At 57.6% G+C, this 15,347-nt stretch overlaps 1 protein-coding gene across 5 annotated transcripts in view; it reads right to left on the bottom strand.

The window, feature by feature from the left end:
* RPTOR (regulatory associated protein of MTOR complex 1) overlaps window positions 1-15,347 on the bottom strand; it is a 333,238-nt gene that overhangs the window by 90,086 nt on the left and 227,805 nt on the right. For all 5 annotated transcript variants that reach the window (XM_045044638.1, XM_045044640.1, XM_045044639.1 and 2 more), the window contains 2 exons: window positions 9,759-9,834; window positions 2,383-2,484 (listed from right to left, as the gene is read on the bottom strand). In XM_045044638.1, coding sequence (XP_044900573.1) covers window positions 2,383-2,484; window positions 9,759-9,834 — 178 coding nt within the window. The remainder of the gene's footprint in view (window positions 1-2,382; window positions 2,485-9,758; window positions 9,835-15,347) is intronic.

The following is a 15,347-nucleotide window of genomic DNA, read 5'->3' as shown; positions in this document are numbered from 1 at the left end:
TAAAAGGCAAGAAAAGCCGCGGGGGCTGGTCAGGGAAGGTTATTTCCAAGCTCACCCTCGCAGGACGGGCTGCAAATCAGCTGGCCTGAGAAGACATTTCATCTGACACCGAAGGTCATCCGCTAATGCCTCTGAGTCGTGAGGCACAGAAAATCCTCTCTGGCGTGTGGAGAAAGTAGCAGGGATCGGAAAAGCCACAAAGTCTGTATTAAAATTCTCTTTCCCTTAGGCAGTACTTTCTGACTTGCTGAGGCCCCAGAGGATACCTTATGGGTGACAAGGTCCAGGCTTTGGCAAAAATACACTTCCTTACGATAAAGCAGCGTGAAGTTAACCAGGCTAATGAGAAAGAGGCTGACCCCGTGGGCCACGCCGAATGAAGCCGGGGCGCCTCTGCATCGTGTCCCCGTCCTTTCTCGTTAAGTACAGGTTCACGTACTGACCCGGGCTGGGCACAGCCCAGGAGACGGCCCTCCAGGATAATGGAGAGCCTGCTGCTTGTGGCTGCTTGCAAGATCGCACGGAAAACGTCTCCCAGCTTTCCCTTCAGTTATTTTCCCTTTCTTCGGCATTACGACGCTGGCTCTGTTAGGCCCTCTTTCCCCGAGGGAGTGTGGATTGTAAATGGAACATTAGGAAAAACGTCAATAGAAGGCCATTTACAGCAGGACCGTTTGCCGGACCCGGAAGACCTGATTTCGCATGCTTGTCACCGCACCCGTGCTTTGCAAAAGATGAATTTCACTCCGCTGCACCGTCGAAAACACCGGAAGGTCGGTGGTAGGGCCACAGGGTCCGTGAGTGAACGTTCCGGCAAGCCAGGAGGAGCTACAGAGCACAGCACGTCCGCCCTGTGCCACGGCCGTCCCTGCACGTCCTGTCCACTTACAGCCGGCCAGCGTGTGTGCTCCCTCAAAAGATGGCCCGCTGTGTTTCCTCCTTTTTACTGCTTTTCTTCAAACCCAGGACAGTCTTAAACTGATCTGGAGGCTAACAAGCTCTGCGGGCTATTCACGATGTCGGTCACGGTACACACGGCGCCCAGACACATCCCGGGAGCGACCGTGGCGGCCGCTGCTCTGGGGCGAGGACAGGCCGTGGCATTTCTACCACGTCCCCAGTGCCCTCGTCCCAAGTCCCCTGTGCTGTCTGAGGTCCCGCACACAGTCCCAAGCCAGGCAAAGCCTCGGTGCTGGGGCTGGCGGACGGTCCTCAAAGTCGGCTGTGTGACAGACCCAGAGGAAGCTGACCACCCCCCGCCTGCCGAAGGAGGGACGCCGGGCTCTGGTGGCGACACAGAGAAACCATCCGCCCATTTCCCAAACGGCCCTGGGCAGCAGGAGCCGCTCGCGGGGGCTCTGTCGCGACGTGGTCAGCAGCCCGTGTAAGAAGGTGCCGGCCCTTCCGCGGGCCTGGCGTCCCTCGCACAGGCAGGTGATGAGGCCCCTGCTCCCACTTCACAGGAAGGTGCCGGTGGCAGCCAGCCGGCTCTCAGGACCTGAGACCCTGAACCGGGAGGCAGCGCGCCTGTGAGCACCCGCCCCTCTCTGCCAAGGCGTCTGCCGGGCCACCGCACCCTGACCGCAGAGCCTGTGTTCCAGGTCCTAAAGTGAGTTATTAGACCTCGGTGTCTACACTGACTAGAGGTCCACACTTCCCGCAAATACACATTAACTGACACAAAAGTTCTGGGAACATTTTCTCATCTTCCCCCCCGTGAAGAATTTTGGTAACCTGCCATCCACCTCACCCGATCACATCAGCTGAAAAAATTAGCCGAATGAGACCCACGAAACCAAGCTTCCACCCCACTGGCGGGGCGCGGTCTTCGCGCGAGCACTGACACGGACCACGTGAGGGCTGGCACTCGACCGCCACCACGCACGCGCCCTCCACAGAAGGGAAGGCAGGGGTTTGGGTCCAGGCTGCCTGCCGCCCAGGCAGTCCCTGCAGTCGGCAGGCACCTGGCGAGGAGCCGCGAGGGCCGTCTGCGATGCGCTCACGGCTCCCCTCCTGTCCCCCCGGTGGCTCGGAGCTCACATCCTTCCGAACAGAAGGGCCCGATGCCACGAGCACATGCACGGTGGCGTTCCGCGGGTGCCCGGAAGGGCGGCCGACTACGACCCAAATGAGGGGCTCGGTGAGGGTGGGGAGGGAACTCTGGCGCCCCCAGGACGGCCTTCCCAACTGAGTGCAACGGGAGCCGGTGACTTCGAGGGTCTGATCCCCCCGACCACCAGGCACCCGGCCCGCGCACGGCCACGGGGCCGTCACTCACACACACACACACACGCGCGCGCGCACGCACGCACTCTGCCCTCTGCTGGCAGCGGTCTTCCCTGGAGCCCGCTCAGCCCGTCCGGAGGGTCCAAAGACACTCACCTGCAGAACGATGGGAAGTTGCTCGGGCGGGCTCCTGTTCTCCACGCCCATGGTGAGCCACACCTGGAACGCGGTCAGCTGCTCAGCAAAGAACGGACTGTGCTGTGGGACAGGCAGGGGCGTTAGTTAGGGACCTCGCCCTGACACCATGCGCCCCCCACGCGGCCCCCACGGCTGCCCGGGTCCGGCCGAGGGAGGGCAGGGCGCAGCTGGCGGCCTGCGCGAGCAGACCGGACGAGGGCGGGAGGAGAGGGTGTCCCCGGGCTGAGCTGGGAAGACTGCAAGGAGCGTGTCTGGGGACAACGTGGGGAATCCCGCCAGGACGAGTGGAGACGCCTACAGGACGCGGAGTGGGGACATCGAGTGGGAACCATGCTGCGCCTGCAGTTGGGGCGGGGGGGGGGGGGGTCGGCGCTGGAGGTGCAAACTCAAAGGGAGGCGGGAAAGAGCAGGGCTGAGCCCGGAGGCCAAGGGCGGTGGCGCAGAAGGAGGAGGGGTGGTGGGCGGGCAGGACGCAGCCTGGTTCCCCCGAGAGCGGCTGAGCAGCGCCGAGTCCCCGGAGACCGAGGCGCAGCGGGCAGAGGCGCGGCAGAGTGCGCTCAACACAGGCGGGAATTTGGAGACTCCAGTGTGGACGGCTCTGAGAAGGGATCTGGGTGCAAAGGGGAAGGACAGGAATGGAAGGGGGGGTGGTGGGAGGCCACCCGGTGCAGAACTCTGGTTTCCCCGTGCGGGGGCGAGGGTGTATCTGGAAGCGGCTGGTGCCATGCGGGCAGGGAGGCGGGCTCTCGGGGGGGCCGTGCACCGCCGGCAGCCCGGGCGGCCCTCCGGGAACGGGAGTCGGGGAGGCGGACGGGCCCGGATGCGGGGATGTGGGTGGACATTGGGGCACTTGCAGGGGACTCTCTATCACTTCTATCTCTCAGTGACACGGAGAGGGAGGACACAGCCGAGCAGAGCGGCACGGGAAGGAAATAACCAGAGTTGTGATTTACCTCAGGACCCTAGAGTGGGGGGCAGGGGGCAGAGAGTACGCGAGGCCACCCTGGGGTCAGTGGAGGACCCAGGCACCGAGGTCACAGTGATGGGGGGGGCGTGGAGTTGATCTGTCCTTCCTGGACTGGCAGAGGGGACGCCTTTCCCGGCAGTGACAGGGACCAGGCAGAGGACAGAAGGAGCGGCTCAGGGAGGAGGGAGGACCTGGCCGCCGGAAGGTCCGGGAACCGAGAAGCCGGGCTAGCGGGAAGGCTGGGTTTTTCGTTCTGACAGAATCATTTTCACCTAACACACGGTTCTGCTGTCCCCAAACCCTGAACCAGAAGAATCCCAAGTTACAAATCTCTGCCTCCCAACCCTGTCCTCCTGCCCAAGGGGAAGGTGGTGGCTGCGTTTCAGAGCGTCTGTGCCTAAGGAAGGGGGCCGGGAAGGTGCGACTGTGGCACGTGTAGACAGCGTGGCCCCGCGTGTGTTTGCACGACTCAGGTCTGTAAGCCCCACCCCGGGCCCGCTCACCCCACACCGTCCACGGAGGAGCCTGGTGGGCAGAGCCACAGTGTCCCCTCAGAACAGTCCATCGCGTGGAAAGTGTGCGGAGAGCAAGCACCACCCGGGAGTCCGCGTTCCCGCAAAGTCGGCGTGGGCCAGGGGCACCAAATCTGGAGGGCGACCTGGGAGCTGGGAAGGAGCCCCCAAACTGGCTTTCCTGTTTTCAAGTGTGAATTTTTCCTGAACTGGTTAAAAACAGTAACCTCTGTTAAGCGCTCCGTCCCCACACGTGGGAGACCTTTGGTCTCTGAGGGGAGCTCGGGTAATTCAGATCATTCCATCTCTTTCCCCCTCCTTCTAAGTCCGGATTTGAATGAAGGATGCTCCCGTGTTGCTCACTGCCGGAGAAACCGTTCCACACCGTAAGGACAAGCATTCCACGTCTTTTCACCCAAAGCTCACAGAAAGGGCAAGTCTCTGCCGCTGAGGTACGTGGCGAGGGCTGTCGTGCCCCTCATGGCGCGGGCAGCCCCCCAACACACGCAGGCTCGGCATTCCAAATAACGCGCCCCAAAGCGCCTCGAGAGCTGCCCCCGTGTGCACCTGAGGATGAGGGAGAGCAGGGATGCTGGGCCGGGTCTCCAAGATTACGGCTGTAGCATCAGAGCTGCCGTGCAGAGGCTCTGAGTCATGGGGCCGCGTGTCCAGGCCTCCCAGGGCAATTCTGAGGCCAGGCGGGCTGCTCTGTGGTCAGCCCACGTGTCAGATGGCCCCGGGGCCTGAAAAGAGGCGCGAGCGGAAAAGGACAGAAAGCAGGAAGGCCAGATGGGCACAAAGAGCCCCCTGACCCCTGGGGGATTCAGGCACAGAGGAAGTGATCTCAACACACCTCCTCCTCCTCTTCTCGCTTACCATCCCCGGTCCAGACACGGCTACACTGCCTGCTGTCTGTCCTCACGTGCAGTGACACTCACTACTCACGATGACCTCACCACTTACAAGAGGAGACAACAGAAAACTGCCCAGTGGCCAAGAGCGTTCAAATTCCATAGCCTGTCAGGGCTCAGCCTGCAGATGGGCTTTCTTCAAGTCCTTCAAGAAACTCCATGCTTCCCGGCGCGAGCAACCACTCCCCCTTTCTCCCGACATCGGGAAATGCCAAATCTGATCAGGCTCCTTTCCGTTGTTAATTAAAATGTGTCCTCCCAACTACTGACCTTGGACAAGTGACCAACATGCTGGGCTCTGTTTTGGTATATTTGACAACGAGGTTTTAAAATAAGGCCAGGGGCGCCTGGGTGGCTCAGTGAGTTGAGCATCTGACTCTTGATTTCGGCTCAGGTCATGATCTCACGGTTTGTGAGTTCAAGCCCCGTGTCAGGATCTGTGCTGACAGCATGGGTCCTGCTTGGGATTCATTCTCTCTCTCTCTCTCTCTCTTCCAATCTCAAAATAAACAAACATTAAAAAAATAAGAAAATAAAAAAAAATGAAGGCCAGTAATTTATAGGAAAATTATTAGAACAAAATAGTGAGTTTAGTCATGGTACTGCAAAAAATCTCTTATAAACAATATATATACGAAGAAAGGGAAGACGGAAAATTTTAGAAAGACACTATTCGCAGTCATGATGATGGATGGGAAGACGCAACACTGTGGAGATACTGCCTGCCCTGTGTCCGTCTACAGATCCATGCGATCCCTATAAAAACTGCTTTCATGATCAAGGCTGCTCAGTACTGTGCAAGGACACAGTGGCCCAAAGGGCAGAGCTGAGAACCCAGGAGCAGCCCATGCAGATGGTCGCCTGGTTCGATGTGAATAACACTGGGTAAGCTCAACCTCCACGTGTGGGAAAGCATATCTTGACCCCTATCTCACACTGTCCGTACTAGTAAATCCCAGAGGGGCTGCGAGTCTAAGGGTAAAAGTAAAACGATCAGGCTTTCAGAAGAAAAAGAACACCTTCTCAAGGGTGTTCATCTCAAAGTAAACATTTCTTAAACAGGATACCAAAGGTCTTTAAGCAAATGAGAAAAAAACTGATAAATTGGATGTTAAAAGAAAAAACTTCTGTTCTAGGAAAAAAAAACATAAAAAAATGAAAATAAAGTCCACAGAGATAAAAAAAGAAAGAAAAAGAAAAAGATATTCACAATGGATTTGTATTCAGATTATATACACAACCACTACAAATCGATAGGAAACAGGTAACATAAAAGAAAAACCAAAAGACTTGATGAGGCAACTTACAAAGGAGGATATTCAAATGGCAAATGAAAATACAAACTAGTGCTCAACACTACGAACCATCAGAGAAATACAAGATAAAATCTCAGTGAAACACCTCTTCACACTGAACCACAATAGCCAAATAAAGGGAAAAGGGTAGAAAGTATCAAGCGTTTATGAGGATACAGGGCAACTGAAACTCTCGTAAGCTGTGTAGAGGTGCAAGTTGATTCGATCACAGGAAAACCGCCTGGCAGCCTCTACTAAAACCGACCACACGTGTGCCTGGTAACCAGCAATTTCACTCCCAGTGTGTGCCCCCGACACAAACGCACCAAAGCCCCATAAAAAATTAGCAGCACCCGCAAAACTTAAGGGGGCACCAGAAAATTCAGTAATTGAAATAAAAGAATACATTAATGCGAGATTTAAAAAGAATAGATGTGAAAATCCATAACGAACGAAACAACAAAATTTCAAGTAAAGACAGGCTCAGCATTACTGATTTCTCCTTCCTGTCAGGCTCCGACGGCTCGGCCTGGCACTGGCCAGCCCTATTCGTGGGGGGTGCTACCTGTAAACTCCAAATGCCTACCGGCCAGACGATGCGCACACGACCCTTGGAGCGTCCCCCATGGTGACAAGAGCCCCGACCGCGGGAGCAGATGTAACGTTGAGTGAAAGCAGGCACGACGGCGACGTGCCGTAGGACCCCGCCGATCCAAGCACACGAAACCAGGCGGGATGGTGGCTGCGCTCGGGAAAGCAGACTGAAGGCAGCAGGAAGGGGCGTCTGGGGGGTTCTAACGGGTGGCCGCTCGATCTGGGTGCTGGTTACTGGAGTGTGTTCCTCTTATAAAAACTCCTCAAGCCGCACATTTGTGATGTGCAATTTTCTCTACGTACGTTCTGCTCCCGAAAAAGTGAAAACAAAATAAAAAACCTAGCGGGGGGTCTATGTCAGTTACCCCTCCCTATCACAATTTGGGGGAAATTATTCCCAGATGCAGAACGCGGATTCCAGCAGATTAGAAATGAAGCGCTGAGATCCGCGCAAGTGTGCCTGGCAGTGGAGCGGAAGGGTAATCGAGCAGAAGCTGTGTTGTTTTGCATAGGAGTAGAGAGTTCTGATCCCCTAAGGGTACAGCGTAAAACCACACCCGGTCTAGAAAGCCGGAACTGTAGGAGGTTTTCTAAACACGTGTTTGTGGCGAGCTGAGGCACTCGGGAGGGCCTCCAGCTGCAGTGGGGGGGGGGGGGGCCTGGGCTGTCCCCACGGAGTTCCATGACTGCACGAGCCCGGTCCCTGCCTCAGTGTGGGTCCAGCGGGAAGGGGCCACGCGCACGGCTGAGAGCCGAGCGCAGGCCCTGCCAGCTCTCCCTTCAGGGTGGAAAACAAGGCGGCTTGTGATTTAACCTGTGAGAGCGTTAAGAACAGGCGGACGGAGAGAGGGGTGGATGTGCTCAAGCAAGTGGCAAATGTTCACGGCAGGACGGTGGGCACACAGGTGCTCCCTGTACTACTCTTCCAACCTTGTGGAGGCTTGAACGTTTTCATACTAAAACGTGAAGGTTTTCAAGCACTAAAGAGGAGGAGATAGGAGATAAACAAGAGAGGAAGGCCTCTCAGCCCATCGCCCCCGCCACAGGGGCGTCAGACCATCTGAGGAATTACACCCCACAGAGACACGCTCCTGCCCGGATCACACGCACCTACACAGATACGCACACACGTACACGCACGTGCACAGAGATGCACCTGCATCGATCACAAGCGCACACACACGTGCACACGGACACGGACACACAACGCAGCGGCACAGATGAGCACATATGTACACACACACGCACCGACATCCCCCACACACGTGTACATACGCACCCAGACGTGGACACCTCCCACACCCACCCTGCAGATACACTCAGCACACACATGTACATTTGTGCACACGGGTACATGAACACACACGTACATGGACACACACCCCCAGATACGCAGACACGTACACACACACACACACCCGTCCACACAGGTATGCACTTATGTACACACACGTGCACACAAGCACACACGCATACACACACCCTACAGACATACAAACACGCACCACACCCCACGTGCACAAGCACACACCCCACACGTAAACACACACGTATACACACATGTATAGACAGGTAACCACAGATATACACACATGTGCACACACGTATAGAGATGCACATACCCAGGTATGCACAGTGAACACATGTACACACACACTCTCATGTACATGGACACACCTCACATAGATAACACACCCACCCACGTATACAACAGATATACACCCCACACAGATACGCACAAAGCACACGTGGACACACGTTGCACAGACACGCACAAATGTACATGCACACACATCCCCACGTGTATGTAGGCATACCCCAGATACATACACATGCAAACGCATGTACACGGATACATCCCCACACACACTTGCACAGACACACCAGAGAGACACACGTACATGTGCACACGTGTACACGGAGACCCACATACAGATACGTACAAACACACATGTAGATACACTCTACACACATACACATGTATACACATGTGCACACATACCTCACACACACGCACACATACACACACACCCCATGTAGATAAACATACACGTACCCCACACGTGCACACGCCCCTACAGATATGCACACACATACATGTACCCCCACGAGTACTCGTACTCCACACAGATACGCACACATATGTACACCCCCACCCCCACCCCGATCCACATGTGCACATACACACACACCCACGCTCAACCTGAGCACTCAGCCCGTGTGAACTCCTTCAGTCCTCCTGAGCCCCTTCAGTGGACACCACCCTAATTCTCCTGTAAAACGAAGAAACCGAGGCCCAGGGGAGGGGCTTGCCCACCGGAGTCTTGGGTTGGGCCAGAGACGACAGTGTGGGTACAGAAGGCTAGGGGCTCTGACCACCTGGCCCCACCCCCCGACTCACCTGGGTCTCAGATGGCCTGGAGGCGCCCACTACCCCCTGCTGTCCGGCTCCTTCCAGACCCAAAAGTCTCCCCGTCCTGTGGGGGTCAGAGGGCACACACGTGCTCCCCACACCCTCCGCCTGTTCCTAGCCGTGCTCTAACTCGACGGGTGTGACCCCCACCCCTTTCTCAGGGTTGTCCGGGGAGGGGCCGGGTCTTCTGCAGGTGCACTCAGGCTTGCACAGTAAGCACTCGACAGACAGGTCCCGAAGGAAGCCGAGGAGGCCGTGCAGCAGCGGGAGCGAGAAGGGCTGGTGGCGAGGGGCCGTGGGACCCTCCGTGTCAGGCCCCCGGGCGGCCTGGGGACCAGCTATCCCCTCAGGGCCGAACTCGACACCCTCCGAGGGTTCCAGTCAGGAGTCTCGGGAAACCAGAACCCATTCCAGGTAAAAGGTAGAGTGTGGAACACGGCTCGGGGAGCGCACGCTAAGGACAGCATTTTAAGAGAAGACGTTTCTGGAGAGCTTGCCAGCTCAAAATCCTTAACCCCCGGCGGATGCGATCTTCCCAACTTTGCTGACTGCACGGTTTCCCAGGAGGGTGAACAAAGTCCAACAACCCAGCGCCCTGGGTGCCACCCCAGTGGACCACACAGACGCCCTTGTGGGACTCACCCGAAACGCCGTGCCTTCCTCAATGATGGTGGGCAGCTGAGAGAGGCAGATGTCGACGGCCAGGTCCCAGGCTTGCCTGCAGAGAGAGCAGAGGGGCGCCCACAGGGCCTTACTGACCGCTTCTCCGGGCGGGGCCCTGGCCACGGCCGGGCCACAGGAGAAGGAGGAAGGCATCTGGCTGCACACTGAAGCCGTCTTGTTAACGTGGTTTCTCTTTAAATTTAAATGAGAAAAGAGCTTGGGAGAGATAAAGGGACGGTCTCACTTTCTGCCACAGCTTCTCCCCTGACTTGGTGCCACAGCCTGTCCACGGCCGTGAAGCAGCCGTGGCACCATAGTTTCCGGACCGTGGCAGTGTCGCACGCAAACGCCCCACGGTGCTTCATCAGAAACGGCCAGCGTGGGGCCAGGAGGCGGCTCTGTCTAGGCCCCCCGTCCTGAGCGGCCCCTCATCCCGCCCCGAATCAGGACTGGCCCCACACCGCCCGCTGCCTGAGCCTGTGCCCAAAGGAACCACTCGGGATGAGATGTCCCTGTCCTCGTTTGAGAGGACGGCAAGTCACTGATGTGTGACCCTGGCCACCTCTCCACCGGTTTCGCACAGCATCGGGACCTAGCTCAAAACACACACAAGACGGCCAGAGTGCGCCCGACGGCCTGGCGAGTGTGGCTCCACCTCCCTGGCATCAGTTTTCCCGTCGTGCCTGCTCGGAGGGTTCTCGAGAGACCCTGGGAGAGCAGGTGCCTTCGCAGGGGCGCCGAGGAATGAGGGCCACTCGTGGCATTCGGCGTTAGCTCTGAACTGACACAGACCATCCCCTCACTTTCTCTATGGCCACAGATGGGAAGCGTGGATGCCGTGGACACAAGGCTCCTTCGTCCCTGCTCTCCCTTCCCTTTCTCGTGGAGACAAGGTGGGGGCCGGCATGCGGATCTGGTTTCCAGCACGGCCACCCCTTCTCCCAGGACACTTTCTGAGAGGCAGGATTCCACCTGCCATTTATTAGACTCATGGCCCCACATGGTCGTGGGGAACGGGGGACCGTTGCTCCACGTCCCCAGGGAGGACCAAATCAGGAACGAAAAATGTAAACAGCCAGAACACGGGAAACACGTAAGACAAACAACAGCCTGGAGGCTCCCTGTCATTATTCAAACACACGAAATATGTTCCAGTTTTCCCAGACCCTGCCGAACAAGCACACCCTTCCCCCACCAATCTAATTAAGAGGCAATCAGCACATAATCAAAAGTGCCTCAAAGAACAAGCAATAAATAGTTCCCATATGCTCAATAAGTGGCCAGGCTGCAGGCAGAACAGTTCTTCAGCGGCGTTGAGGGAGAGATTTACTCTTTGTTAGACAGAAACAAAGTCAATCACTGCAATTCCGTGCTATAAAAATTCCTTGAATTTAACCTAATAAAAACTTTGAACTTGAGGAGTTGCGAGCGCGTACAAGCTGGGGGCAGGTAAAGGTGTGGGTCTAGGGCGGCTGGAACCACGCTTGCGTGGAGCAGGCGACACGCCCTTCTCAGCCCCTCTCACCAAGATCACGAGGCAAGGACAGGCCTCCCGTGAAAACGCCGCCACAGCTGTCCTCGGTCCTGGCGGGGGTGTCCTGGATTATCAGCGGAACCAGGCCACACTGGGACAGGCCACCCTGCGGTCTCGTGGCTGGCACCCACTGGGTCCCTCCAAAGAGTGAAAGCCTCACGGAGCTGCACCGGGGCCTGAGGGTGACAGTCCTTCCGAGAGTCCTTCTGAGAGCCACGTGGTCACTGGCTGGCCAGGCGGCTCCCGAGGGTCGGCCCCTCCCTCGGGGACTGGGTCCTCAAGCAGCCCCGGAATGTGCTTTCGTGTGTGCACAGGGGCGGGGTGGGGTGGGGGGGGCTGTGGACATGACAGGGGGCCCTGGAGCAGGCAAGCCCCGGAGCTCCTGGGAGTGAGGCAGGGCTCAGGGCCGTGGACAGAGGGGCACGGCCATCGGGGGGACAGAGGATAGGGACTGGCCCACGGCGTTGAAGACGGTGGCACGTGTGCAGCTGCAGCAGGCCCGGTGACCCTCTCCAGGCCTCTGGCTGCTGGTGCTTGCAAGGGGAAAGGGTCGGCTCGGGGACCTGAGCTCCCACGAAAGCCCGGCAGCTCGAGAGTGGTGCTCTCTCCGGAGCATCTCACCGGTTGGCTGAAACCGGCTGCATTTTCTAGGCTAAGATCAAAATGAACTTGGCGTCTTAATTTGGATTCTCGCTCGGGGAGAGTGGGACTGTGAGTCCTGGGAAGTCTGAGGCCGTGGCGAGGGGCCAACCCGGGAGGCGTCTGCGTTCGCACTTCCCACAGCCCGCGAAGCGGCCACACTGCGGCGGGAGGGGGCGCCGCGACAGCCTGGCCAGCCGAGCGGATCCCCGCGGCGTGGGGCAGAGGCAGCTCGATGAGTCACTGGCCGGGAAAACGTGCCGTGCCGGCAGGAGCTCGGGTTTTCAGGAAACGGGCCCGTGATGGCAGATGCCCAGGGAGTGGGCCGGGAGGGGAGCCTTCCAAGAGCGCGCGGCCTCCATCTGTAGCGACCGCGCAGCGGGCGAGGCGCCCTCGACGGAGACGGAAGGCACAGGTTACTACCGTGGAGAGAGGCGAGGTTTCACGGCCTGCAGAAATCGAAAGTGAAGGAGAAGGAGCCCCTGGCGGCTTCACATCAGAGATTAGACAGGAGCCGAGCCGTTAGCGCCCCTCCCGAAGCCAAGTGCAAGTGCAGACTGCGTTGTGTTTTAACCCCGGTTTCTGTTGGGCTTTGTTCCCTCCTCCCCTGCTCAAAATTCAACCTCCCCATCACCACCCCAGCACTGTAGTAACTCGACGGCACAGCATTTATTCCAGACGCTCTTTCGGAAGCCGCGGCTGGCTGTGTGCTCCCTGGGGATGCAGCAGCTCCGGTCTGTTTCCGAGGAGGGACGGAAAGAGCAAGGGGCGTTGTTCTAACGCGCCCGTCACCGAACCGGCTCCGCCGCAAGCCCACGCCAGCACCGAGCACCCAGGCCACGCGGCCGAACTGAGCCCAGGGCAGCGCGACCACTTTGGCGTCCGGGCCTCACGTCTGCGCCCGACACCACAGCCTGGTCCCTCGCGGCTGCTCTCCCGCCTCCCGCACGGAGGGGGTGTGAGCGGCACGCCGGCCACCCGGGACCTGCCGCGTTCCCAGCCCCCCTCCCTGGATGAGGCGCATGAGACACAGACACAGACATGAGAGCCAGAACGAGCTGGGCCCCCGGGGCTGGCCACTGCGGGGCGGCGGGAAGCCTGGGTCCCCGCGGCTCACGCTTAGGCCACATGGAACGAGCGACAGACTCTCCTTCGTGAAGCCAGCAGACTCTGCGTTGCCAACTACCCTGTATTTCCACCGCTGCTTCTAACCACCTCCAGGGGAGGAGGCCTCCCACTGTAGCCAGGTCGGTCCGCCCGCAGGGGGCCTGACCTGGTATTGACACCCAGTGTTTCTGACCTCTGACTTAGAAACAACTCTGAACGATTTTATAAAGAAATAAAGACCCCCACTGTCTCCAGGTGGTCCCTTCCTCCCCAGATCTACAACACGGTAGCCGGGCCAACCCGGCCAACCCTACAGCTGCAGCCCTGTGTCACTCTGGGAAGCACGGCTGTCCCTCTGCGAGCATCTCCTTAGAAACCACCTTAGCAAACGCAGGAGCCAGAGCCAAAGCCGGGGTGGGGCCCAGGAAAACGCAAGTGCAAATGAGCATTTCCCTAAAGCCCGGGAGAGAGTGGAAACCTACAAGCATCACCTTCACACTCTCTTCCCGCCTTGACACTATTTGTTTAGATGTGCGGGACCAAGACTTTGTCACTGTGGACACTCCCCTAGGAAGCACAGACCATCCGTGTGGGTCTTCTAGACGCCCCTGGGTGTGAAAAGAAAGCAAGGCTCATCCAAGGCGGCCCCGCAGACCAGCAGCAGCTGGAGGGAAGCCAGTCCACGCGAGGGGACTAGGACTTAGGTCACTTTTGACAAGGAACTTGGGAACAGCATTTAAAAAACCGTGATCACGGGGCACCTGGGTGGCTCAGTCAGTTAAGTGGCCAACTTCGGCTCAGGTCCTGATCACATGGTTTTGGGAGTTCGAGCCCCATGTTGGGCTCTGTGCTGGCAGTGCAGGGCCTGCTTGGGACTCTCTCTCCCTCTCTCTCTGCCCCCTGCCCTGCTCACGCACATGCACGCGCTCTAACTAAATAAACTTAAGACACATTGTGGCCACTCCTAATTTGGGTGTGCGTGGGGGGTGTATTTACCACTAAACAAGTCCCCTTGAATCTTCTGTGTGCTCAGTGAACTCTCGCACTGGCCGGAAACGCCCGTGTCTCCATGTGCTGTGGTGGCCATTGCTGCTTGATTATGTTTCTACGAGCATTTTCTACTTGAAATCTAAAGGCTGCTTTCACATCCAAGTCCTGATCAAAGTGGGTTAATGGCATAATTTGCAACATTTAATGGGATTGACTAATGTTTACTCTTTGGCTACACCTCACGCCGGCACCGTCATTAGGAAAACCCTATCTGGAGGAAACGTGTGCTGTACGCATATGATTTCCTCCCTGGAAATCGCATCACCGCTGATTCCTGCAAGAGAACCCTGTAGATTTACTTGCGTGGACTTTCTCAGCATATAAAGATAGAAGGCCATGATATCAAGCCTTTCCAAAAAAGATCCCAATTGGAGAGGACCTTCGAGGCCCACGGTGAAGCAGGGTGGGCTCCCGAAAGGAGAGCCCGGGCCACCACCGATGCCTCCCCACCTGCATGGCCACCAGGCTTCAGGGGTCCCGGGGGCACCAAGGTGCAGAACCCCCTGCTTCCACTCCCCGGGGCACCTGTGGTCCCGGACTCACGCAGAGTCCCCAGCAGGCTGCATCTAGCCCCCTATTGGTTGCGTTTGGCCCTTAGAAAGTTTTTTTAAAAATACTGTATTGGTGGGGCTCCTGGGTGGCTCGGTCAGTTGAGCGCCCGACTTCGGCTCAGGTCATGATCTCAGTTTGTGGGTTCGAGCCCCACGTCGGGCTCTGTGCTGACAGCTCAGAGCCTGGAGGCTGCTTCGGATTCTGTGTCCCCCTCTCTTTGCCCCTCCCCACTCTGTCTCTCAGAAAGAAACGTTAAAAAAAATATACTATATTGGCTATCAACATTTTAAAATAAGAAAATTGGAAATGAAAATATGAATTTATGACTACTCTTTAAAAATTTACTCTGGGCCCAAACTGCCCCCTGGAGCTGAGTGTCAACGATGCAGGCTTGCGGTCAACACCTGGCCCTCTGCCCCTCGCCCCACACTGCTCCCTCTTGGATGCTCCCACAGGACCGGCGGACATGGGGGCAGACAAGGTACAAAGAGACTCCTGCCAACTGAAGCCCTCCCAGGCTCACCACCTCTAAATTCTGCCCAAACGGAGAACGCGCTTTTGGGAGTTGGGCCACACGACACCCGCTGCACGTTTTCTGAAAAGCCGCCCTTTTACGGTCCACGACCCTGACAGTGGTCTCCTCCCGTAACAGCAGCTGCCACAGCACCGGGACCCCAGGCGGTCCG

Source organism: Felis catus, chromosome E1, assembly GCF_018350175.1.
Source record: "Felis catus isolate Fca126 chromosome E1, F.catus_Fca126_mat1.0, whole genome shotgun sequence".
Classification (NCBI taxonomy): domain Eukaryota; kingdom Metazoa; phylum Chordata; class Mammalia; order Carnivora; family Felidae; genus Felis; species Felis catus.
Note: the sequence above shows the minus strand (reverse complement) of the source record. Positions and strands in the feature narration are given on the sequence as shown.